This window comes from Mobula hypostoma, chromosome 6, assembly GCF_963921235.1.
Source record: "Mobula hypostoma chromosome 6, sMobHyp1.1, whole genome shotgun sequence".
NCBI classification, from domain to species: Eukaryota; Metazoa; Chordata; class Chondrichthyes; order Myliobatiformes; family Myliobatidae; genus Mobula; species Mobula hypostoma.
The window spans coordinates 130,761,217-130,788,435 of NC_086102.1; the positions used below are offsets into that span (position 1 = coordinate 130,761,217).

At 42.5% G+C, this 27,219-nt stretch overlaps 2 protein-coding genes across 4 annotated transcripts in view; one reads left to right on the forward strand and one right to left on the reverse strand.

Annotated features, from left to right (window-relative positions):
- The window catches only part of fastkd2 (FAST kinase domains 2), a 34,490-nt gene extending 16,898 nt beyond the window's left edge, over positions 1–17,592 (forward strand). For 2 of the 3 annotated variants that reach the window (XM_063051713.1, XM_063051712.1), the window contains exons 6-12: positions 2,063–2,202; positions 3,332–3,504; positions 5,753–5,916; positions 7,595–7,816; positions 10,883–10,970; positions 12,146–12,260; positions 16,822–17,592. In XM_063051713.1, the coding sequence (XP_062907783.1) occupies positions 2,063–2,202; positions 3,332–3,504; positions 5,753–5,916; positions 7,595–7,816; positions 10,883–10,970; positions 12,146–12,260; positions 16,822–16,899 (980 nt within the window). In that variant the 3' untranslated portion in view covers positions 16,900–17,592. Of the gene's footprint in view, positions 1–2,062; positions 2,203–3,331; positions 3,505–5,752; positions 5,917–7,594; positions 7,817–10,882; positions 10,971–12,145; positions 12,261–16,821 lie in introns of those variants that run through there. The other variant, XM_063051714.1, reaches the window with a different exon arrangement.
- LOC134348403 (carboxypeptidase O-like) lies at positions 247–27,035 on the reverse strand. The gene is made up of 3 exons (XM_063051715.1): positions 26,993–27,035; positions 24,768–24,965; positions 247–336 (listed from the first exon to the last, which is right to left on the reverse strand). The coding sequence occupies exons 1-3, from the start codon at positions 27,021–27,023 to the stop codon at positions 326–328; spliced, it is 240 nt and encodes a 79-aa protein (XP_062907785.1). The 5' UTR covers positions 27,024–27,035; the 3' UTR covers positions 247–325.
- Positions 27,036–27,219: the final 184 nt, after the last annotated feature.

Sequence of the window (27,219 nt, forward strand, 5' to 3'; positions counted from 1 at the left end):
GGGCATGGCTTCCATTGCCTGAGTCCTAAACTCTAGAATCACCTCACCACTTTCCTCCTCTCTGCCAAGACATTTTGTGATATCTTTTAGAATAGAGGTTTTGGTTCCTCTTCCTAAAACTCTTTGTGTTGTTGTGTAGTATCTTGGAGCAATTCAACATAATAAGGGCACTTTGCTGCACTTACTGAATTGCAGTTTTCAATCACCCTCAATCGTTCAACAAGGTTTTGATAGTCCATTCTGTTCTGCAAATCAGAAATACAAGATTCTGGAGATGTGGGAACTCTTGAGCAACGCACTCAAAATGCTGGTGTAACTCGGCAGGTCAGGCAGCATCTGTGGAGAGGAATAATCATTCAATGTTTCAGGCCAAGACCCTTCATCAGAATTGGAAAGGAAGGGAGCAGAAACCAGAAGAAGAGGGGTGGGGGGGAGGGATAGAGGACAAGCTGGAAGGTGATAGGTGAGAAAGTCTAAGACCAGAGAACCAGAGGACACAGCCTCAAATTAGAGGGATGTCCTCTTAGAACAGAGATGAGGAATATCTTTAGCCACGGAGTGGTGAATCTGTGGAATACATTGCCACAGGCAGCTGTGGAGGACCAAGTCTTTAAGTATATCAAGGCAGAGGTTGGTAGATTCTTGATTGGTCAGGGCATGAAGGGATACGGGGCAAAGGCAGGAGATTGTGGCTGAGAGTTAAAATGGATCAGTCATGATGAAATGGCTGAGCAGACTCGATGGGCCAAATGGCCGAATTCTCCTATAGCTTATGGTCTAAAGTGAGACCAAGTGAGGGGGATAGGTGGTTGGAGGAGGGGGGGGAGATGAAGTAAGAAGCTTTGAGGTGATAGGTGAAAAAGGTGAAGGGCTGAAGAAGAAGGAATCTGAATGGGGATTAGAAAAAGAGGGGAGAGGAGAATAGCATAATTGATGTTCAGGCCATCCGGTTGGAGACTACCCAGACTGAATCTGAGGTACTGCTCCTCCAAACTGAGTTTGATCTCATTGTGGCAGTAAGGGAGGCCATAGACAGACATATCAGAATGGGAAGTCGAATTGAAATGCATACCCACTGGGAGATCCTGCACTTTGCAGCAGACAGCACGAAGGTGTTTGATAAAGCAGTCCCTCAATCTGTGTCACATCACACACTGCACTGGGAGCAGTAGATCAGTGGCCCATTTGTGACTTTCATTTATCTCCATGGCTCCCACACTCCATTGTCAACGTTAGTTGCTGAAGTTTTTTTTGTCAACTGTACTAATTATTTTAATATGCAGTCAATATGTATCCCCAATAAGTCTCTGAACCAAAGTTTCATATCTGTGCAGTTATTTCAATTGAACTTTAAATTTCTTTTAAAATATGCTAGGTATCAGGGATTTAATGGAAGTGTAGTGGTAGACTTCACACATTCTCACGTCTCTGCAGTTTAGCCATTTCTGGCACATGACCTCACTCAGGGTCACATGAAGCCATGGGAACAGTTTGTGGATGGTCATACGAGGAGGTGGTGCATATCTCAAGACCTTGTTATGGAACCACTGACGCCAGGTAGACAATCTCTGAAGAGTATTGATAATGGCTGGGCTCACCCATCTTGAAAAGACACTGCCCAGAAGAAGGAAATGGCAAACCACTTCTGTAGAAAAATTTGCCAAGAACACTCATGGTCACTGGACCATGATCGCCCACGTCATACGACATGTCACATGATGATGATGATAGCATGGGAACAGGCCAACCAAGTCCATACCAACCATCCTGCACCTTTTTTTTGCATCAATCCTACTCTTACTATTTAATTTCACCATATTCCCATCAGCTCCCCCAGATTCTACCAAAGTTGAAACCAAGGAAGTGTAGATGGTTCCAACAGAGGGGAGACAGCATGAAAGAGCAGGGAAAGTTAGCCATTCCTCGTGACTTGACAGTATGTTGGAGAAAAGTGTGAGTATTGCAGATATATGTAGGATTGTTTGACTGTAGTAGTTATAAAGAATTAAAGGAACTGTTCAATTTACATAATACACGTTATACAACCATTTAATTCCTGCAGACAATATCCACAGCATCCCATTTTGGCGACTTGTGCAGATCTTACAGTCGTGCAAGGACCTCGGTTACCGGAATCCGGCTCTTCTCACGGCTGCTGGCAACCACATGGCTTCCATGCTAGCTGTCTGGGAGGTGAAGCAGGTAAAGCACTTCCGAGAACCGGGTGAAGGGCCTACTTTTCATGACTGGCAAACATATTTCTGGGACTGAAGCGAAAGCACTATCAAAAAGCTGGCAGAGGCGTGATGGACCAAACGGCCTCTTCCTCCTTGATATTATTTTCCTAGGCTAGGCTGCAGTGACCACGAGAAGGGGGATAACCAGCAGCTGAAAAAACCAAGTTGTAAGTAGAGTTGCCACATATGCCTAAAGGCTGACTCTTCAAGTTGCTCAAAATGTCTGAAGTTATTAACCTTGCAGCCAGCAGCATAAGACACAGGAGCAGAATGAGACCACTCAGCTTATGGAGTCTGCTCCGCCATTCCATCAGGCTGATTTATTATCCCTCTCAAACCCATTCTCCTACCTTCTCCCCGCAACCTTTGATGCCTTTACTAATCGAGAACCTATCAACCTCTGCTTTTAATATACCCAATGACTTGGCCTCCACAGCGGTCCGTGACAATGAATTCTACAGATTAAACACCCTCTGACTAAAGAGATTCCTCCTCATCTCTATTCTAAAGACACGTCCTTCTAGGGTGTAGAATATATTGCCACAGACGGTTATAGAGGCCAAGTCATTGGGTGTATTTAAAGTGGAGGTCAATGGTGTTGTGCTCATTATTGAGGGATAGTGCAGAGCACACCAGGATGCCAGCATGCAGGGTACTGAATTGAACTTTGTTGATAACTGCTTGTACAGTATGTGAACTCCTTCCGTGTGAGAGTGTCTAAATGAGTGGCATAGGAACAACACTATTAACAGCCACTGCAGATAGGTTCTTGATTAGTAAGGGTGAAAAGGCAGGAGAGTGGGATTGAGAGGGAAAATAAACCAGCCATGATTGAGTTGCAGAGCAGACTCTTTGGGCTGAATAGCCTAATTCTGCTCCTATGTCTTACGGTTTTATGGATTAATGAGGGAAAAGCAACCCGAGTGAGTGCAGAAATTGGCAATGACATGTTAAATGGATAGGAGGGATCCTTTAGCTAATCTTTACGATAGCTGGTTTATATAACAAGTAGGCAAGTGTCACTGAGACATAACTTGCAGGGCGATAAGTGCGAGAAAGCAGGAGGCTTCAATTTGTTCTGTTCTGTGTTCCAGCTGATCATCTTGCTAACACTGCTCGCCGAATTCGGATTCCGTCATATTGAGCTGATGGACGGCTTCGCACAGATGGTGCCAGCAAGATCTGAATCCCTAACTTTTAACCATGTGCTATCAACTCTTCGTGTTTACTCCCTGTTGAACCATTACCCAGAAGAGGGGCACATCAAGTAGGTCTCAGTTCCACTGATCCTTTCTCTCACGTGCTCTGTGTCCCGTCATAACAACAGCTTGCCTGATACGTAGTCTTCCTGATGTTGTAACAAACCTGGCAAGAGTTACTTAAGGATATTGCATCACACGATACTGGAGGAACTCAGTGGGTCAGGTAGTATCTATGGAAAGGAATGAGCAGTCTCTGTTTCAGGCCAAGTCTTATTTACGTTACTGGAAAGGCTGGCTTATTCCCCCTTCCTTTCCAGTCCTGATGAAGGGTCTTGGGCCAAAACATCAGCTATTCATTCCTCTCCATAAAATGCTCCTGACCTGCCAAGTTCCCTTAGCATTTCATGTGTGTTTTTCAAGGTTTCCAGCATCAGCAGGATCTCTTGTGTTTAAAAATTTATCACCAAGGGGTGGACAGGGAGCTTCAGGGAGGTTCTCTGGGTTTCCTGGTGGAGATCATTATTGCCATCTGCTCACCAGGATGACAAAGGATAAATCTGAAGGATCTTAATTGATTATTTTAATAAGCAGGAGATAACTGTCCCCTCCAGCTGAAGTTTGCTGTAAACTTGAAGGGCTTCATACCATGTCTTTAGAACCGTGCAGGAGAAATGTAGTAATTCTCAAATGTTCACAGCTCTGAGGTATGTTTGAAGATTCATTCCAGGATTTAAGAACATAGCCCAGCTTGACACACCAGGGAAGTACAGAGAGGTGAAACAGTGTCAGGCATATCTTCTTTCGTATGAAGCTTGAACTGAAGTCCTATTTACACTCTTAGGTGAATCTAGATCCCTTGGTAGCTATTGAGGCAAAGAACAGAGAGAGTTTCCCAAGAGAACTTGTCCTTTGGATAAAAAAGTTTTAATAAGTAGTTACTTAAGACTGACTGATATAGTCCAGCTGGTGAGTTGCGTAAGCAGCAAAATAATTAAGTGATTAAAGATGTTAAATATTGGCAAATTTTCTTATCCCATATTTGTGCTATGAACATTGTGTCCATTATTGTACCTTTAGTTACACCGTTTCCTTGATGTAACTGAAGTCTTTCCTAAGATGTGACATGTGAAATAAACCTCTCTGTTCCAACTGGTTCAGTATTGTCCTTATAAAGATTCTGCATAATTTAGTGGTGTTGGCATCTGTTTATGAAGCAGCCTTACTTTGTACCTATTTAAATGCCTTAGCTTGCCCTGGCGCCTTTGGAAATAAGTACATACATCGGGTGCTATTGAATGGCTAATGCTTCCTCGCTGCATTAAGAACCGGGTTCAATCCCAACCTCTGGTGCTGGATGGGCATGTTCTGTCTGTGACTGTCTGAGTTTCCTCTGGGTGTTCTAGTTTACTCCTAGATGGACAGACTGGGTGATTAATTAGCCATTGTAGATTATGTAGGTAGATAGCAGCAGAATTGGGATTTGCTGGTCATGCACATACTTAATAACCGAATCTTTTAATTTAGATTTTTTTTCATGCTGAAATGGATTGATACTTCTCTCCATGAAATTGCACCTGCCATACGTCAGCCCATTCACCAGCCTGTAGATTCTGTCACTGCCTTCACTACAGGGAATTTTCTGTAACCTGCCAACTTTGAAATTGTATTCTGAATATCTAAGAAGTTATTGATATATATCCAAAAGAGCTGGGATTATAAAACCAAAGACAGGTATACACTACTGCTCTGTTCATCTGTGCTCTCTGCTTTCCAGGTTTTTTTTTCAATTATGTCTGCTCTTTCAATGCCTCTGACATTGACCTTGCCTTGCACTTTAACTCCTGGTGGAGTTGTCGGGGCACCGTCATGTCAAGCTTTGCACCAGTATGTGGCTATAAATTCAATGTAATGCATAAAAGCTATTTTTAAAAAATAAAGCACATTTGCTTTGTAAACTTTTAATCTGTCTTTGGGTGAGAGAAGCAATTCTGATTTGCAGGCTTCTGATCACTTAGATCCTTGATCCTGGAAATTTCAAACAAGAGAACATCTGAAGGTTCTGGAAATCCAAGAAACACACACAAATGCTGGAGGAACCAGCAGGTTAGGCAGCATCTACGGGAAAGTGCTCGGTTGACGTTTCGGACCGAGACCCTTCCTGAGTCCTGCTGAGTAATCTTTTCCACAGATGCTGCCTGGCCTGCTGAGTTCCTCCACCATTTTGTGGGTGGACCCTGGAAATTTGACTGGTTTTGGAAGATGTGTTTAATTTAGTTTTTTTTTTTGTTTTTGTGTTCCTTCCACACCCTGTAGATTTGTAGAGACTCTCATCGAACTGTTTCAATCACACATGTCAAAGTGTTCATCGGTGGAGTTGCTTCAGGGAGTTTACTACCTTTGTCTAATGGGACACTATCCCCCAGCTGTACTAAACCATCTCTTCCAGGGTGAGGTCCTGAGCAAGCTCCAGTCCTCAGGTGAGTGGCTGTCACATACATATTCTCATAACTCCACTGTGCTTTCTCTTTGAACAGTGTTTTAATGAGTAAAAGTCGGCCATTCAGTCTCGGTTAGCATGTGCCATGGATAACAGCACATCTCTGCACGCGGTCCATCCATATATCAGAAAGTGCTGGATTAATAAATATGGTTTGGATCCAATCAATATGTTTGGGAAGTTATTTTGTTGCTTATAAATGGTTAACAGCAAGAGAAGCAAAAACCTGTTTACACTGTTCAAGAAATAAAGATTCTTGCGTCCCTTCTACGGTTGGAGACCTCTGGTGGCAGCAAGTAGAACAGTCTTCACTAGCTGTCAACACCACTTACAACCACAGTTTGAAGGGGAAGTCCACTAAATTAATCTTGAGAGAAAACGAACAGAGTGCACCCTGGCGATAGCGTATCCTTCCTTTTTACAGCCCTTGGCTCAGTTCGCAACTCCAGTCTGAAGGAGAAGTCCACTCTGTCAGTAAAATATCCCTTTCTCTTGAGCAAACAACTTCATCTCGCAGGTTACCGTAACAAATCATTACGGCAACCAGCTTTAATCAAGCTGTTTATCTTATTCTTGGTACATTAGTCATTACCACACCAATGAATTGTACAATGATAATTGCAAATATACCCAAAAATTCATAAAAGTTTTAAATATTTTAAGTAAAATGCACAAACTTACTCTTTTAATACAATTGCAATGTTCTTGCTGCATCATGGGCTGCGGAGCCCAAGCCTTTGGGTTATTTCTGGCAGGGATTGATAGGTTCTTGACTGGTTAATGGTTTAAGGGTTACAGGGAAAAGGCGTGAGAATTGGGCTGAGAAAAAAAAACAGCCGTGATTGAATGGCAGAGCAGCCTCAAGGGGCCGAATGGTTAATCTGCTTCTCCGTGTTCTGCAAGTGGTGTTGACAGATACTGGAGAGTCTTCCATTTGCTGCCACCAGAGGTCTCTAACAGTAAAAGGGAAGCAAGAATCTATATTTCTTAAACAGTATAAACAGTTTTTTAACATCTTGTCTGCTGGATGGGCCTTAGTTACTTCTTTCAAATCTTTTAATTGTACTGAACTCAACTAAATCACTGACTGATTTTTTGCATTCAAGAGAATCCAAGCCTGGTGTATCCACGCCACCTTGTACTCAGTTTGATCATCTGAGGTCAGACACTGTTGTAGTGAATCTATATTGCACCCCCCCATAAATAATATTTTCCTGAGCTGTGTGTCCAGAATTAGGACTGGCTTCTTGTTAAAAGACCAGTCCTTACATGACCAGTACTGGAGGTCTTGCAGGTATCCATCTTCTTTCGTGTAAATTGATCTTTAAATTTTTGTGGTTACTGAGAACCATTCCACTCCTAATGCCATCATTAGAGCTTCCTCTTGACGTTTGGTCTGTGCTCCCATCACTTCCATTCCTCATAATTTCCACCCTATCCCCAACCCAATTCAGTTCCTGGCCAACTTCCTTTCTATTCTCCACTGTCGTCATTTAAGGCCTATTCTACCACATAAGTACCGTGGTCCTGGAGCGTATTAAAATATCCAGGTCAATGACTGTCCAAGCAGAGGACTTCAACATGGATTTCTTTAATCCTATCATGATCTTGGCATTGTTTTGTTATCATTCCTAATTATATCTCCTTCCTCTTTCTAGACCATTTCAATCGAGCGTCAAATAAGCGAATGCTTCAGTGCATCAAGCTCTGTATGGAGTTGGAGAATCCTTCTTTTGCCATGCCCGACATTGCTGGGATCGCAGAGCCCTTGCCAACCAATATTGCGGTAAACACAGCCATGAAGGAGGTGGTGGAAACCATCCTGGGTGACAGTAGCCTGTATCGCTGTGGGTCGGTGTTGAGAGACATTCATTTGATCGGTATTTAAAACATTATTGGTTATTTGCTGTGATTTTGCTGCTCCTCTCATGCTATTCACATTCCCCATTGTCGAGATCTACCAAATTCAGATTCACTTATTGATCACACCCATCAAAGCATACAGTGAAATGTGCCTTTTGCATTAACCAACACAACCTAAGGATGCAATGGGGGCAGCCCGTAAGTGCCGGCATACATCAGCATAGCACGTCCACAATGTTCAGAACATCACAAGCAGCAACGACACACCAAAACAACAACAGCAAAACTAGCCCCTCGCCTAATCAAGTTAAAATAGCATGAGCTGATCTAGAACTCCTTCCTGGATCCATTCATCAATCTCTCATGGTAACTAGAATATATTGACAACAGTCCACGGCCAATTTAATGGGCTGAGGCCTTGAGTGAATGTTGGTGAACTCCAATAAGAAGTTGGGGCACCACCAGAAAATCATTGGTCTGTGTGAGAGGAACTGCATGCATGCATCTTGAGTAAAGGACTCCAGTTAGTTGTACAGCATTCGAACAGTCACTTTAGCCCAATAAGTCCATTGCCAACCATCAACTACTCACTTACACTGGTCTTACATTAATACCATTTTATTCTCTCAATAATCCCATCAGCTCCCCCTAATCTACCACTCAACTGCACACCAGCGGTCCAGATTTGAATCAGAATCGCGTTTAATATCACAGGCATATGTCGCGAATTTTGATCCTAACCTCAGGTCCTGTCTGCGTGCAGTTTTCCTCTTGCTGCTCTGGTCAATTAACCAACTGACCCACGCATCTTTGGGATGTGGGAGGAAACTAGAACACCCAAGGGAAACTGTGTAGAGCTGCCAGCAAAATGACAAAATCCAGGCCTAAATTGAAGAAAGCCACAGAATCGTACTGTACAGAAACAGGCCCTTCAGTCCACTGAGCCTCTGCTGACCATCAAGCACCCATTTCAACTAATCCCATTTCATTCTCTCCACATTTCCATCAACTGGAATAGATTCTACCACTCACCTACACATTAGAAACAATTTCCAGCAGCCAATTAACCTCCAAACTGCAGAGTTTTGTAACGTGAAGGAAAAAGAAACCAAGCAGGCCAGAGGAGACCCAAGCATTGTCAGTGAGAACATACAAGCTCCGTGCAGACAAGACCTGAGGTGAGGCTCAAATCTGGATCTCCACTGCGGTGAGGCAGTGGCTGCAGCAGCTGAGCTGCTCTGCTTCCCCTGTACTCAGTGTAGTCTAGTAAAAGTGAGCATTTTGGAGAGTGAACATGGGAGATGTATGAAAATGTTACCAGTGTTGTGAGCAGAAAGGTTAGCACTTCTCCTTTGCTCAGGAAGATACTATCTTGTTGCCACTATCCATGTTGCTGCTGTCTGGAGCTTGCTGCCTGGATGGTTCCATAATGTTTTGAGGGTACCTTCAAAGGTGAAGTTGTGGAGTTTTCAGGGCAGTGTGGAAAGAGGAGGGGCTTGGGCCCTACGGGACCACCAGTTCAGAGAGCCAGCCCGGGCACACACTGGGACTGTCGAACACAAGTGCCAGAGCAGACAGCATGAGGAATCCACTCTGAAGTGGACTAGGCCACTGGGTGGTAAGGGCCAGAGCTACCAAAACTATTAATTTTAATGGTTCACAAATACTGGTGCTATACCTTAATATGATTCAGGATCAGAAATCCATGCAGAAGGAGGTATGGCCAGGTTTAGTACACTGGTTGTAGATTTATCTTTGGCTCAGAGTTGATTTGCATTAGGCGAGCAATATTCTGCCACTACATTAGTGACAATGCTGTTACTCATCAGATTCAGCATTACCCCCCATAAGATCTTCCTCCATGCTTCCCTTTTACTGCTCCTCAACAGCTGACATTTATAGAGCTCCATAAGATTTCCAAGACAAATTTGACTCAGCACCAAGTAAGAAGATATTACAACTGGTTCTCTGCAGTAGGTTGTACACAACCTCCTAAAGCAGGAGCTGGGCAGAAGGTTGAGGAGGACGATCCAGAGTTCACTCTGCATACAGCTGGAGGTACAGACACCTGTAGTGAGCAAGGAAGGTGAGGATGAGAGCTGGAGGAATGTGCCGTATTGCTAGATGGGGATGTGGGCACAATAAAGGAAGAGACTTAATGCAAGGCTTACAAAGTTAATGCTGAAGCTTTATAAGGCATTGGTCAGACCACATCTGAAGTATTGTGAGTAGTTCTAGCAGTTTAGAACATATCTAAAGAAGAATGTACTGGCATTGGAGAGAGGGTCCAGAGGAGGTTTACAAGAATGATTGCAGGAATGAAAGGGTTAACATATGAGGAGCACTGGCTCTGGGCTTGTATACCCTGGACTTTAGAAGAATGAGGGAGAAACTCATTGAAGCCTATCGAATGTTAAAAAGCCTAGATAGAGTGGATGTGGAGAGAATGTTTCCAATAGTGGAAGTGTCTAGGACCATGAGAGCACAGCCTCAGAATAGAATGGTTGAACAGAGGTAAGGAGGAATTTAGTTAGCCAGAAGAAGTGAATCTGGAATTCATTGCCACAGCTGGCTATGGAGGCCAAGTGATTGGGTGTATTTAAAGCGGGTTGACGGTTCTTTATTAGTAGGGGTATCAAGGATTACAGAGAGAATGGTGTTGAGAGGGAAAACAAATCAGCCCTGATCGAATGGCAGGGATGATTCAGTAGACCAAATTCTGTCCTAATTCGGCTCCTATATCTTATAGTCTTAAGACATTGTTTAACAAGTGTCTAGCTGAGCACTTTGATGACTAGACATAATCTTGGAAGATGTCTTAAAAATGGATGGGTGCCAACTGGTTGACATGGATGTGATGGGCCGAATGGCCTGTTTCCCTGCTGTATGACTCTGGCCTGTGAAGGTAACAGAGGTAATACTGCCAGCCTCTGCACTGGCGTAGATGATGGGAATGTAGGGGTGCATCCTTGATGCAAATGGCATATCACTGGATTTTTCAGACCTTGCAAATGAGTTTTAAAAATATAGGATGCATGAGAAGACGCATGGTTTAATATCAGTTTTCCATACTCCTTTTAAAGATTTTGAATTTGCTTTGGACCAGGAGAGAAAACATGTAGTACCTTTTCCTCAAGATGATGAAATTGTCCAGAGTACCAATGTACAGAGGTAAGGGTTACTCTTTCAGATCTTCTCATTGATCCACTTGTGTCTAGGTTTAAAAACTTTTCTACTTGCAACAATTGTGCATTATTTGTACAGAAATATTAAGTATGCCATTAATTTAAATTTCCCAGTTCCTTAAAATTTCCGTAAACTTTTTTTTTGTAGATTACTTCAGTAGTTGGTATTTTTGTAAACACTATGCTCATTTGATAAGTGCAATATCTTCCATCTTTCTTTATTCTTCTTTCTGAATAACTTAATATTTGCAAACAATTCTGCTAATGAAGGATCTTTGCAAAAAAATTGTATACATGCTGTAATTACGCAAGCAAGAGATTCTGCGGATGCTGGAAATCTAGAGCAACATACACAAAATGCTGGAGGAACTCAGCAGGTTAGACAGCATCTATGGAGTAAAATGGTCAGTCAATGTTTCAGGTTGAAACTCCATCTGAACAGAAAGGTAGAGGGGAGAAAGACAATAAAAAAGAGAAGGGAAGGGGTGGAGCAAGAGTTAGTAAGCAATAAATGAATCCAGGTGAGGAGGGAAGGCTGGAAATAGTGACAGTGGTTGGAGGTGGGGGCAGCAAAGGGCCAAAGATGGTCAAAGCTTGACAGGAAAGGGAAAGGAGGGGTGGGCTGATAGGAACAGGAAGGGGAGGGACCCAGACAAAGGATTTACAGATGGAGTAGATGGAGGAGAGGAAAGAAACGAGGTGATGGGGCAGGATTAGGAAGAACTAGATAGATTAGGAGGAGTGACAAAAGGAATAGAGGGGCAGCCATTATCTGAAAATTGAAAATTTGGTGTTCATGCCATTTGGTTCTACACTACCCAGGCAGATTGTGAGGTGCTTTTCCTCCAGTTTCTATGAGTCTTGGGCTTTGCCCAAAGAATAGTGGACTAATCTTACACAGGGACTAGGTACCTCCACGTATGACCTCTACATCCCTGGTAAGCTTGAAACATAATATGGGCTACAGTTGTGTTTAAATCTGGGTCCTCTGAAATACCCTGAAAGGAAGAGGAAGAAAATAATGTTTTTTTTCCCAAGCATAAAGTACAAAAACAAAATAATATTGGCTTTGAAGAAAGTTCTGGGACAATGATGTGGATCTTTTATTGTTAACACAAAAGGAACATTCCTTGCAATGTAACTGTTATTTGTGTCTTCTAGAGTGGCAGTGCTGTGTGCACCAGTATCTGCCTTTTGTCTTGGGACAGGGCATCCCAAAGGCAAGCTGGCACTGGAGATCCGGCATCTCAAGGCACTGGGCTATCATGTGGTATTGGTGAGTTTTTACAATAGCTTCCTTGGTCTGAAAACTTCCCAATCTGATTGAAATGGCAGGTTTGGAAAAAAAAACAGCTGATAAAAGTTCAACCTGCTGGTACTCTGACAAGTTGCAAAATTTCCATTATTGTGATTTGTTTTCCTGGATAGGTTTTAGCTCACTTGTTTAACTGTTATCTAGTTAAAAGCCATTATACTTTATGGTCTTCCAATTTCACATCAGTTACAGGGACAGAACAAGTAATGGCTATTTAAGACCATAAGATATAGGAGAGAGTCCATTTGGCCCATTGAGTCTGCTCTGCCACACCATCATTCTATCTCATTTATTATCATTCTCAACTCTGTTCTTCTGCCTTCTCCCTGTAACCTTTGACTCCCTGACTAATCATAAACCTATCAACCTCTGCTTTAAATATATGCCAAGTCTGGCAATGAATTTCACAGATCCACTACCCTCTGGCTAAAGAGATTCCTCCTCATCTCTGTTCTAGATGGACACCCCTCTGTTTTGAGGCTGTCTCTTTGGTCCTAGACTCCCCCACTAGAGGAAACATCCTCACTACATCCATTCTATCTAGGCCTTTCAATTTCCTACAGGTTTCAATGAGTCGTTCTCCCCACACGCCCCCCCCCGCTTATTCTTTTAAGCTGAGTACAGATCCAGAGCCATCAAACAGTCCTCGTATATTAACCCTTTTAATCCCAGAATAATTCTTGTGAACCTCTTCTGGACCCTCTCCAATACCATTTCATCTTTTCTTACTAAATGCCCTATAAAGGCTCAGTATTACATCCTTGATTTTATCTTCAAGTCTTCTCGAAATAACTAAATTTAGCTTTGTGTTTGCTCATTGCTGTTCAACACCCTCATTCCTTCCATTTGGTAGGTCAAATATAATGGCAGAACATAGTATTAGTGCTAAGACTCTTGGCAGTGTGAAGGATCAGAGGAATCTTGAGGTCTGAGTCCATAGGACACTCAAAGCAGCTGCGCAGGTTGACTCTGTGGTTAAGGCGGCATATGGTGTATTGGCCTTCATCAACCGTGGGATTGAATTCAAGAGCCGAGAGGTAATGTTACAGTTGTTAGAACCCTGGTCAGATCCCACTCAGAGTACTGTGCTCATTTCCGGTTGTCTCACAACAGGAAGGATGTGGAAACTATAAAAAGGGTGTAGAGGAGATTTACAAGGATGTTGCTTGGATTGGAGAGCATGTCTTACAAGAATGGGTTGAGTGTACTTGGCCTTTTCTCCTTGGAGCGATGAAGGATGAGAGGTGACCTGATAGAGGTGAATAAGATGATGAGGGGCATTGATCATGTGGATAGTCAGAGGCTTTTTTCCCAGGGCTGTAGGTACAGAGGGGATATCAGAGGTATGTTTTTTTCACACAGAGTGGTGAGTGCGTGGAATGGGCTGCCAGCGACTGTAGTGGAGGTGGATACAATAGGGTCTTTTAAGAAGCTCCTGGATAGGTACATGGAGCTTAGAAAAATAGAGGGCTATGGGTAACCCTAGGTAATTTCTAAAGAAAGTACATGTTTGGCACAGCATTATGGGCCAGAGGGCCTGTATTGTGCTGTAGGTTTTCTATGTTTCTATCTGCCTTGGTCCCAGAATAAAAGTAAAACCAGAAAATGCTGGAAATACTCAGAAAAATAGTCTCCAACTTCCACAAATGCAATTTTAGTCATTTTCCAAAATTCCATAGACTTTGTGACTTCTCCAACAGTTTGGCCAGTAGGTAAATGTAATCATCCCAACTGACAAGAGGAGAGAAAAAGGAAGCAGGGAATTGTACAGGGATTATCTTGTCGTCAGTAGTGGGGAGAAATATGAGAGTCTATCATAAAAGATGTAATAGAAGAGCACCTGGAAAACAGGGAAAGACCTGACACGGTTAACCTGCAATTTACAAAAAGGAACTCTCGCTGGAAAACTCTACTGGAACTTTTTGAGGATGTAACCAGCAGACCAGATACAGTATGGCAGAATGGATACACATGGATGTTAGTACTTTCAAAAAGGTCTTCGATAAGATCTCACATAAGATATTGGCATGCAAAAGTTAAAGCGCACGTGATTGCGTTAGAGAGCTGCTTGGCAGGCAGGGAATTAAGGATAAGAATAAAGGGAGCTGTATCCAAGTGGGTGGTGGGGTCACTGCTAGGACCCAGGCAATTCACAAAACTTACTAGTGATTTAGATAAAGGAAATAAAAAGATGTGGTGGCATGAAGCTGAATGGCAGTAGGAGCAATGAGGAAGGATGCACTGCTGCTGTAGTGTGAGGTGGGCACATTGAATGAAAGAGCAGATGCAGAATATTGTGGAAGTAACTTTGGTGGCAAAACCAGGAAGTCAGGGTATTATTTGAATGGTGATAGATTGGGAAAGGAGGAACGGGGAGACCTAGGTGTGCTTGTGCACCAGTCACTGGAAGTGGACAGGCAGGCATGAAGGTAGCTAAGAAAGCAATTGGAATATTGTCCTTCATAGCCAGAGGGTTTGAGTACAGAATCGGGGATGCCTTCCTCCATTTATACAGTCTTGTTGAGACCATATCATGAGTATTGTATGTAGTCTCACAGATCCTTGTATAAATGCTATTGAGGGAGTGCAACAAAGATTCATCCAACTAAGCTGATATTCTGGAGTGGACAAGTCAGAGTCCAGACCTCAATCCAATTCAGAATTGGTGGCTGGACTTGAAAAGGACTGTTCACTCACGATCCCCCATCCAATCTGACAGAGCTTGAACAGTTTTGTAAAAAAAAAATGGGGAAAATTGCAGAGTCCAGGTGTGCTAAGCTGTTAGAGACCTATCCACACAGACTCAAGGCTGTAATTGCTGTCAAAGGTATATCTACTAAATACTGACTTGAAGGGGGTGAATACTTATGCAATTAATTATTTTGTGTTTAATATTAGTAATTAACTTAGATCACTTCATAGAGATCTGTTTTCACTTTGACACTAAAGAGTCCTTTTCTGTTGATCAGTGCCAAAAAAAGCCAAATTAAATCCACTGTGATTCAAAGTTACAGAACATGAAAACTTCCAAAGGGGATGAATACTTTTTACAGGCACCGTATTTGCCAGGCACCAGGCCTCGAGCTCTTCCACCTCCTTTCTATTGATCGTCTCATCATTATTGGTGATGAGCCCCAGCACTGTTGTGTCATCTGTGAACTTGATGTGGTTGATCAGGTGTTTGATCGTGCAGTCATGTGTGATCAGAGTGTACAGCAATGGACTCGGCCCACAACCTGGGAGTTAGCCGTGTTGAAGCTGTTGGGGATGAAGGAGCGGTTGTGTATCCTGACTATCTGAGATCTAATTTGACTGAACCACAATCCTCCCATCACTGGCCCGATAAAGCAGGTATCAAGTGGAACCATCAGGTTTCAGTGGATGTGAGGTCAGTTCTCTTTTGGTTAAATAGCTATCTGAGGATTTTCTTTTTGACAGTCCTACTGGGCCAAGATTTCATCTTAATTTGATGATATGATGTGTGTGATGTTGCTAAGGCAGGCAACTGTTTCTCTGCAAACAGTTTCTTCGAGAAGTGCCTATTTCTGGTGGTTTGATTGTCATCTAGTAGAACCCTTTGTGAGGGCCATTGAGTGTCAGCCACATTGGAGTTGTGCCAAAGCCTAGGCAAGGTCTCTTTCCATAAAGTACAACAATAACTCTGAGCATTGTTTTTTACAATTGTCAAACAGCTTGATGTTTCCTTTTACATCTACCAGCTTTGTATTTTCAGATCTGTTTGAATTGAATTTTAAATCTCAAACTTGCTTCAGTGGCTTTCCCATGAAGTATTGAGGAAGTGCTGCAGTGTCAAAGGTCCTGTAATTGGATGATATTACACTGACACCCATCTCCCTTATGAGACTGTAACATTTTTGGGACACTCTCTTCGGGAACAACAATGGTACTAAACCCATTGTCTCAACTAATACTTTACAAACTTGCATCACTAAATGTTTATCTCATTGATGTGTCTGGGTATTTCTTGGGTGCTGTGTTTCCTAAATTGAACCAATGGCTATAGTTCAGAAGTATTTAATTGCTGGTAAAGTCGTTTACTATGTCTTGAATTTGTGAAAGAGGCTAATTCAAAAAAGTAAAATGGGAAAAAAATATATATGCTTTTCATTTTATTTGTCTAACCCTCTGGTTTAATGTTCCATATATGACCACCAGACTTGTGTGTCATTCAGGAGTGTGCGTGAGAAGGGAGAGGGAGATGTGTATGTCATGCTCCCAGTGAGCATCTGTTTCAACACACCAAGAAGCAGCTCAGGGCGTATCTGCAGAAGGCAGTTTAAGTTAATGTTTCAGATTTTCAGCATCTGCAGTTTTTGATTTTTATTAAAGGGAAAATGTTCCCTGATAAATTATTTTCAAGCATCTACTCCCTGATCGCTGCCTGAGTTTGGGGTCAAAACCCTCTATTGTTGGCAGAACAGATCTTGCAGTTTCTTAGGGATATTTTTGCTTTTATATTTTTTTTAACCCCCCCCCCACCCCCAATATTCCTATCTTCCAGGTGTCAGACCATGAGTTTGGAAAGATGTCAGAAGATGAAAGAGTTCAGTTCTTAACGAGAGCGATCTTTGCAGAATGAATAGCCTTTGAGAACTCACTGAGTGCCTGTTGTGGACAAGATGTGGTCAACTGGCTCAGCCCCTGACAACATGGCACTCTCCAACGAATGGAATCTCTAACTTGAAGCAGTGCCACATTTATCCTGAACCCAATGACAGTTGGATGTGAATGAAGCCATATCAGATGAACCTGAATGTTTGTTTTAGTGATGATGCCCTGGATATCATGGCAAAGGATGAGTTTGACGGACCATCTTCTGCAGTATGTTCTTCCCCTATAACAAGAATACACTCTCGATTAACTTTTGGTTTTGTGGGACAACTGTGCCTTACAAATGAGAGTTTAGGCTCAAATTTGTTTTTCCTTGGGAGGCAACCAAAAAGTATATTTTTAAAAAAAATTTAGCAATAGAAACTACCTCCCTACAAGATGCAAAACCCCATGCATACTGCAAATAAGGATAAACAAAAACCATTGGAAATGCTCAGCACTTCAGGCAACATTTGTGGAGAGAGCAAGGGTTACCCCGATTCTGTCTCCACAGGTGCTGCATGATCAGCCAAGTATTTCCTACACTTACTGTTGCCATGCTTCCACTGCTGGAATGCTGTTGTTGGGCTTCACAGAACAGGTACAGCTTTGTGTGAATAATGTGAATCAGAGCCACAACAGACATGTTTAAAAAATAAAATGAATGATACAAGTGACAAATACACACATTAAAAAGTCAATTGTTTTTTTAAAAATGTTTTCTTCCTTTGATTGATATTACTTACCATCAGTTATATACTGTACTTCACCTCACCAGCAACTCTTCAGCTATCACAGACTTTTCCAGTACATCTCCTTTTGGTTAACTAGTGCCCTTCATGATTTCTGGCTGTTCAAGAGGGTTTTACCAGTAAGGAGGTGTATTTGAAGTCTAGACGCTGATATAGTAAAAGGCAGCATTGATGAGATAAAGTAGATTTTTGTCATTGTGTTTGAGAGACGTGTTGGTTAGGTTCCTATGATTTTCATTTATCATTGGTTCGCTTATATCGAGGTTTTGAAGAGGGTGTTGCAGAGGTTTGCCAGGATGCTGTTTGAATTAGAGGGCATGTACTATAACGAGAGGCTGGACAAACTTGGGTTGTTTTCTCTGGAGCACAGAGACTGAGGGGAGATCTGATAGATGTTTATAAGATTACGAGAGGCAGAGATAGAGTAGACAGTCAGTACCTTTTTCCCAGGGTTGAAATGTCTAATACCAGAGGGCATGTATTTAAGATTAGAGAGGATAGTTTCAAACAAGATGAGGGCCAGGTTCTTTACACAAAGTGGTGGTAGAAGCAGATATATTAGGGACTTTTAAGAGACATCAATGTGAGGAAAATGGAAAGATACAGACATTGTGTAGTATCATTGGCTATTTGTTTACTAATTTAGTTTGACTCTGCATTGTAGGCCTGATACTGTAATGTACTGTTCTATTCAGATCAGATTCATTTATCTCATGTACAGTGAAACAGAGTGAAATGTATCATTTACAGTAACAACCAACACACCCAAGGAATGTCACCACACATTCCAGTGCCACCATGATGTGCTCACAATGCTTGGCAGAACAACACCGAGCACGTCAAGACGGAACCTACTAAGCAACAACAGCAAAACACTTCCATTCCTCCCTCGCTGCCACGCGCGCACACACACACACAGTCTTCTTCGACCTCTGGCGGACTTGTAGACATTGGGCCCCAGTATCCCAATGCACTCGCAAAGATTTGCAGACCTAGGCTCCGGCCATCAGGCCTCAGCTGGACCTCCGATCCAGTGCGGAGTTCACAACTAATCTGGAGATTACCATTTGGGGACAGCAAGACTGAAGAAGGCTGAGAGATTAGCTCAGTAGAGACCTTTAACATTAGCAAGTGTTTAAGTGGACAGAGATGATGGCTCATAAATACTGTATAAAAGGAACACCAATAGATCCAACAACTTAGATCTGTGAATAGTGGGATTTTAGGGTAGAGTAATGAGTATGCAGAAAGCAACAGGTGGTGATGCTCCCCACTGAGGCTGTTTAGCCTGGTGTGGCCATCAGGTTTTTTCTGCTTTTGTCTGAGATGGTGATCCTGATGAGTTGTACTGTATAGAGTGTGACAACAGCATAAGGAGTGAGCTAAAAACCCTGTTCTATGCCCAACAGATTCTTTGTGTTATTGGATCTACAGTTTCTTTGCTTTACAAGTTCTTTGTGTTACTCCGTGACCTCCTGATTGTGGTGAATTAAGGAGTGTGTGGTCCTTCCCAGTAATGCCCAGTTCCTGCCCTGCCATAGAAAATTGTACAAGTAGTAGTTTCTCATTTCTGGATAGGCATCAAGATCCAGCTCACTTTACTCCTTCCCTGACTTTTCCTGGTTTGCAAAAATCAAAAGCACAGACCAGTGGAAAACTGGTGGACGAGGAGCTGGTAGAGGGCAAAAAAGGGAGCTAAGAGAAAAACGAGTATCAGATTGAGAAGTATGAGCTTCAGAAAAATGAGTATCAAGTGTTGGGTCAAAGTGTCTCTAAGAAACTTGGTCTGGTGAGCTGGGGAAAGGAAGAGAACCAGGAGAAGGAGCTGAACAGATCTCATTCTTGGTGCTAGTTCCAGCTACTTATGATTAAAGACACAATTAAAAGAAAGGAAGATTAATATTTGCATACAGTATCATCTTTCACAATGTCCCAATTTACTTCACAGGCAACAGAGTATATTTTAAAATGTTGCTATGTTGAAAGCACCTGCAAAGAGTATGGGTAACTAGTAAGGAAATCCATTCTTCGTGTTGACGTTTGAGGAATAAACATGGACTAGACACTAAGGAGAATTGCTCCACTGTAATTCATTCCCATGCAGTTTTCTGTCAATTTACAAACATGTAAAGAATTCACCAAGTAAAGGAAAATGCTGATTCAAAGCAGAGTTTAAAAGAACTGAGACACTTATTGATAGCTACTCCTGCTCTGTACACGTAGTGTGGTTGCTATTACTTTTACAGCAGGAGGAAGTCTTAGCATTTCCTCACAGGACTTCAGTAACATTGACTCTTAATAAACACAACAAACCAAAATTGTCATTTAAGTCTTTTAAGGACTTGGAGGTAACAATATTGTACTTCCATAACCTGTATGAGACATGAGCTTCTGTTTGCCTCTATTTCCATGGGAGTCACAGTAAGGGATTTAAATCACTAAAGATTCAAATGCACAATGATACACTGTTTTGGCTTTAATATGCAAATTTACATGTAATTCAGGTTGCTTCCTGTAATACAGAATATTACAGGAATTGTTAATAGAGATAGATATATATGATCAACAGCCTGCAAAATCCAAGTACTTTTTGGTTATTGGCACTATGGGGATATAATGCCTGCACCAGATATGCTGAATAATGTAGATAATGTTGGACTTGAATCTTGCTGTCTTTGTCTTGAGAAGGTACATTAAGAGCAAAAGGATTGTAAGGGATAAAATTGGTCCTCTTGAAGATCAGAGTGGTCGGCTATGTGCGGAACCAAAGGAAATGGGGGAGATCTTAAATAGACTTTTTGCGTCTGTATTTACCAAGGAATCTGGCATGAAGTCTATGGAATTGAGGGAATCCAGTAGTGAGATCATGGAAACTGTACAGATTGAAAAGGAGGAGGTGCTTGCTGTCTTGAGGAAAATTAAAGTGGATAGATCCCCGGGACCTGACAGAGTGTTCCCTCAGACCTTGAAGGAGACTAGTGTTAAATTGCGGGGGCCCTGGCAGAAATATTTAAAATGTCACTGTCTACGGGTGAGGTGCCGGAGGATTGGAGAGTGGCTCATGTTGTTCCGTTGTTTAAAAAAGGATCAAAAAGTAATCCGGGAAATTATAGGCCGGTGAGTTTAACGTCAGTAGTAGGTAAGTTATTAGAGGGAGTACTAACAGACAGAATCTACAAGCATTTGGATAGACAGGGACTCATTAGGGAGAGTCAACATGGCTTTGTGCGTGGTAGGTCATGTTTGACCAATCTATTGGAGTTTTTTTGAGGAGGTTACCAGGAAAGTGGATGAAGGGAAGGCAGTGGATATTGTCTACATGGATTTCAGTAAGGCCTTTGACAAGGTCCCGCATGGGAGGTTAGTTAGGAAAATTCAGTGGCTAGGTATACATGGAGAGGTGGTAAATTGGATTAGACATTGGCTCAATGGTAGAAGCCAAAGAGTGGTGGTAGAGAATTGCTTCTCTGAGTGGAGGCCTGTGACTAGTGGTGTGCCACAGGGATCAGTGCTGCGTCATTGTTATTTGTCATCTATATCAATGATCTGGATGATAATGTGGTAAATTGGATCAGCAAATTTGCTGATGATACAAAGATTGGAGGTGTAGTAGACAGAAAGATTTTCAGAGCCTGCAGAGGGACTTGGACCAGCTGGAAAAATGGGCTGAAAAATGGCAGATGGAGTTTAATACAGACAAGTGTGAGGTATTGCACATTGGAAGGACAAACCAAGGTAGAACATACAGGGTTAATGGTAAGGCACTGAGGAGTGCAGTAGAACAGAGGGATCTGGGAGTACAGATACAAAATTCCCTAAAAGTAGCGTCACAGGTAGATAGGGTCGTAAAGAGAGCTTTTGGTACATTGGCCTTTATTAATCAAAGTATTGAGTATAAGAGCTGGAATGTTATCATGAGGTTGTATAAGGCATTGGTGAGGCCGAATCTGGAGTATTGTGTTCAGTTTTGGTCACCAAATTACAGGAAGGATATAAATAAGATTGAAAGAGTGCAGAGAAGGTTTACAAGGATGTTGCCAGGACTTGAGAAACTCAGTTACAGAGAAAGGTTGAATAGGTTAGGACTTTATTCCCTGGAGCATAGAAGAATGAGGGGAGATTTGATAGAGGTATATAAAATTATGATGGGTATAGATAGAGTGAATGCAAGCAGGCTTTTTCCACTGAGGCAAGGGGAGAAAAAAAAACCAGAGGACATGGGTTAAGGGTGAGGGGGGAAAAGTTTAAAGGGAACGTTAGGGGGGGCTTCTTCACACAGAGAGTGGTGGGAGTATGGAATGAGCTGCCAGACGAGGTGGTAAATGCAGGTTCTTTTTTAACATTTAAGAATAAATTGGACAGGTACATGGATGGGAGGTGTATGGAGGGATATGGTCCGTGTGCAGGTCAGTGGGACTAGGCAGAAAATGGTTTGGCACAGCCAAGAAGGGCCAAAAGGCCTGTTTCTGTGCTGTAGTTTCTATGGTTTAAGTTGCAGTTGTCCCGATTTTCCTGTATAGAATGTGAAAGGTCAGCCCATCGAATCTGCTCAACACTTCGATGATGGGCTGATCCAAATCTTGCAATCATCCCTACTCCCCTGCCTTCTCCCCATACCCTTTGATGCCCTGGCTAATCAAGAACCTATCTCTGCCTTAAATGCACCTAATGACTTGGCCTCCACAGCCATTCATGGCAGCAAATTCCACGGATTTACCTCCCTCTGGCTAAAGTAATTTCTCCACTTCTCTGTTCTAAATGGACATCCTTCAATCCTGAAGTTGTGCCCTCTTGTCCTAGACTCCCCTACTATGAGAAATAACTTTCCCATATCTAATCTGTTCAGGCCTTTTAACATTTGGAATGTTTCTGAGATCTCCTCTCATTCTCCTGAACTCCAGGAAATACAGCTCAAGAGCTGCCAGACATTCCTCATATGGTAACCCTTTCATTCCTGAAATCATTCTTGTGAATCTTATCTGAACCCTTTCCAATGTCAATATATCCTTTCTAAAATAAGGACCCCAGAATTGCACACAATACTCCAAGTGTGGTCTCACGAGTGCCCTATAGAGCCTCAACATCACGTACTTGTTCTTATATTCTATACCACAGAAATTAATGCTAACATTGCATTTGCCTTCTTCACCACGGATTCAACCTAGAGGTTAACCTTCAGGGCATCCCGCACAAGGACTCCCAAGTCCCTTTGCATCTCTGCATTTTGAATTCTTTCCCCATCTAAACAACAGTCTGCCCGTTTACTTCTCCCACCAAAGTGCATGACAATACACCTTCCAACATTGTATTTCGTTTGCCACTTCTTTGCCCATTCCCCTAAACTATCTAAGTCTCTCTGCAGGCTCTGTTTCCTCAACACTACCTGCCTCTCCACCTATCTTTGTATCATTGGCATATTTAGCCGCAAATCCATTAATCCCATAGTCCAAATCATTGACATACATCATAAAAAGCAGCGGTCCCAACACCGATGCCTTTGGAACTCCACTCGTAACTGGTAGCCAGCCAGAATAGGATCCCTTTATTCCCACTCTGTTTTCTGCCAGTCAGCCAATGCTCCACCCATGCTAGTAACTCCCCTGTAATTCCATGGGCTGTTATCTTGCTAAGCAGCCTCATGTGCGGCACCTTGTCAAAGGCCGCCTGAAAATCCAAGTACATCACATCTACTGCATCTCCTTTGTCTACCCTGCTTGTAATTTCCTCAAAAAACTGCAGTAGGTTAGTCAGACAGGATTTTCCTTTCAGGAAACCATGCTGACTTTGGCCTATGTTGTCATATGCCTCCAGGTACTCCGTAATCTCATCCCTAACAATCAATTCCAACAACTTCCCAACCACTGACGTCAGGCTAACAGGTCTATGGTTTCCTTTCTGCTGCCTCCCACTCTTCTTAAATAGCAAAATAACATTTGCAATTTTATTATGTTCTAATGTAATGAATGCTGGGGAAAGGCAGCATCATTTGCTGAGACCTCCAATGGGAATTTTGTTCTCATCTAGCACAAACACAATGGATAAAATGATATCCACTGTTGTAAATGGACAGATTAGTCGGCTCCTTCCAAATCTACCTCAACCAGTTAGAAGTTTGGTGGAATTATTGATAATGTACAAGGTTGTCATTGGTTAGAACAGGTCAGGATGTAGAGCTGAGCTGAGTAGTGGCAGATGGAGTTCCATTCAGAAAGCTGAAGTGATTCACTTTGGAAGGTTGAACTTGAAGGCAGAATACAAGGTTAATGGCAGGATTAATTAGCCATGTGGAGGAACAGAGGGATCTTGGGGTCCTCATCCATTGATCCCTCAAAGTTGCTACACAAATTGATAGGGTGGTTAAGAAGCCATATGGTGCATTGTCCTTCATTAGTTCGGGAAATGATTCAAGAGCCATGAGATAATGTTGCAGCTCTATAAAACTCTGGTTAGACCACACTTGGGAATACTGTGTTCATTTCTGGTCACCTTATTTTTGGAAGTTGCTTTAGACAGGGTGTAGAAGAGATTTACTAGGATGCTGCCTTGGTTAGAGAGCTTGCCTTATGGGGATAGGTTGAGTTTTCTCTTTGGGTCAAAGGAGAATGGAGGGTGACTTGACAGAGATGTACAAGATGACATGAGGCATAGATTGAGCAGATAGCCAGGGCAGAGTTAGACTGATCTTAGAGTAGGTTTAGAGGCCAGTACAACATCGTGGGCTGAAATGCCTGTACTGTGCTGTATGTTCTAGTTCTATAAGCCACAAGGATGTTGCCCTCCTAGCCACATGCCATGGTGGCTTGGAAATACATGGCCATTTCTTTACTGTCACTGGGTCAAAATCCTGGAATTCTTCCTAACAGGGTTATGAGTACACCCACACCTCATTGACTGCAACTCAACATCATCTCAAGGACAATCAGGGATGGGTAATTAAATGCTGGAAGCCTGCATCTTTTAAGTGATTTTTTTTTAAGTTTATGATTGCACGGTTCTATGCCTAGCTGTCACATCTCTTCATGACTTCTATAAAGTTATATCTTATTTTTTCTTTGTTATAATGAATTGACAAAGTGCGTATTTAATAAGAAAGAACAGAGCAAACCTGACCACAGGGCTGCAGTCCCTTGAAATGAATTCAGGAAGTGCTTATCATTGACATACTGGATGATGGTTGTCACGGCTACCATGGTTTCCTCACAGCAGGGCTGGATCTGATCTTCGGGGAGTATGAAGTGATAGGTCGCATTGCCCCCAATCCCAAGGTCAGCTGCCCGGTCATGTGAGGTGCCAGATGTTTTATCTAAAACAGGGAACATTCAGGCTGTTAGAGCAGTATTTTTCAATTCTCCCTACAACGACATCACAAAGGCACTTCCATCCATCCCAACCCCAGGCCATCACTGCAGGAGGTTCTCAAAGCACCGTGTCCTACCCTGGACCTAGCTTACGATAGGACATTGAAAGGATGAGAAGTGGCAGATGGCATTCAACCCAGAAAAGTATGGAGTGATTCACTTTGGAAGGTCAAATTTTAAGGCAGAATACTGGGTAAATGGTTGGATTTTTAAAAGGGTAGAGGGATGTTGTGGTCCACCTCCAATCCCTCAAAGTTGCCGCACAAATTGACAGGGTTAGAAACATTAAAAACCCATGGCACAGTATAGGCCCTTCAGCCCACAAAGCTATGCCAAACATGTTCTTACCTTAGAAATTAGCTAGGGTTACCCATAGCCCTCTATTTTTCTAAGCTCCATGTACTTATCCAGGAGTCTCTTAAAAAACCCTATCGTATCTGCCTCCACCACCGTCACTGGCAGCCCATTCCACACACTCACTAATCTCGGCGTTAAAAAAAAACTTATGCCCAACATCTCCTCTGTACCTACTTCCAAGCACCTTAAAATTGTGCCCTCTTGTACTAGCCGTTTCAGCCCTGGGAAAAAGCCTCTGACTATCCACATGATCAATGCCTCTCATCATCTTATATACCTCTATCAGGTCACCTCTCATCCTCCGTCGCTCCAAGGAGAAAAGGCCGAGTTCACTCAACCTGTTTTCATAAGGCATGCTCCCCAACCCAGGCAACATCCTTGTAAATCTCCTCTGCACACTTTCAATGGTTTCCACATACTTCCTGTAGTAAGGCAACCAGAACTGAGCACAGTACTCCAAGTGGGGTCTGACCAGGGTATAATATAGCTGCAACATTACCTCTTGGCTCCTAAACTCAATCCCACGATTGATGAAGGCCAATGCACCATATGCCTTCTTAACCACAGAGTCAACCTGCGCAGCAGCTTTGAGAATCCTATGGACTCAGACCCCAAGATCCCTCTAATCCTCCACACTGCCAAAAGTCTTACCATCAATGCTATATTTTGCCATCAAATTTGACCTACCAAAATGAACCACCTCACACTTATCTGAGTTGAACTCCATCTGCCACTTCTCAGCCCAGTTTTGCATCCTATCAGTGTAAACTCTGACAGCCCTCCACACTGTCCACAACACCCCCAACCTTTGTGTCATCAGCAAATTTACTAACCCATTCCTCCACTTCCTCATCCAGGTTATTTATAAAAATCACGAAGAGTAGGGGTCCCAGAACAGATCACTGAGGTACACCACTGGTCACCAACCTCCATGCACATGACCCATCTACAACCACTCTTTGCCTTCTGTGGGCAAGCCAGTTCTAGATCCACTGTATTGTTGGAGTTACAGCACTTTACTTTATAATATTTAATATAATACAACAGTTATAAAGGCCTGCTAAATAGAAACAAGCCCTTGGGCTCACCTATCAAACACTTCAATGCTAATCCTATATTAATCCCATGTTACTCTTCCCACCAACTCCCCTAAGATTCTACCATTCGCCTACATACGAGGATCAATATCCAGTAGCCAATTAACCAACAAACTAATCGTACCAGCTGACAGAATATTTTATCAATGCCAACAATGTTATCCAATTTCCTCGTTTCCTTTATGAAATCTGATAATCAGAAATTAATTTTTCCTACAAAGCAATATGTTAAGGCACCCACTTCTAGTTGTAGTAGCCATATTATTGGAAAACATTCACAACTGAAGTTGAAAGCAGTCAACACTTTCCCAAACATAATGAAAGGTCAGCAGACTGAAGCATTAACTCCATCTCACTTCACTCTGCTAAGCACCCCCAGCCTTTTCTCTTTTTATTTCAGATTTCCAACATCTGTGGTTTCTTTTTTGCTGTTAGCTTACGTTAGGAGAGACTTTGGAGGGACCATTGAGAGGTATTTGCATAAGTGGAAGGATTAGTTAAGTAGAGATGAAATTTACAAAGAATCCATGAGGAAGTACTTGGTTCCATACTTCTGCTCCAAAGCTGTGGCTGCCATCTTTGCAACTCGTACCTGGAAAATAACAGAGCAGCAACTCTCATTCTGAAGGACATTGCAAGAACAAACTTAAGACATCAAAACTCTCAGCACAGGTCATTTTTGTATCTTAATGGATTTCAAATTAACTGCAGTAATTATGCAATCAACCTCATCTCTTTATTGTCC

Excerpts from the sequence above, each read along its gene's own strand:
- LOC134348403 (XM_063051715.1), bottom strand. The coding sequence starts at position 27,023 with ATGGAACCAAGTACTTCCTCATGGATTCTTT. Across the intron at positions 24,966-26,992 it reads TACTTCCTCATGGATTCTTT|ATAAAACATCTGGCACCTCA; the intron begins GTAAATTTCATC and ends TCCCTGTTTTAG.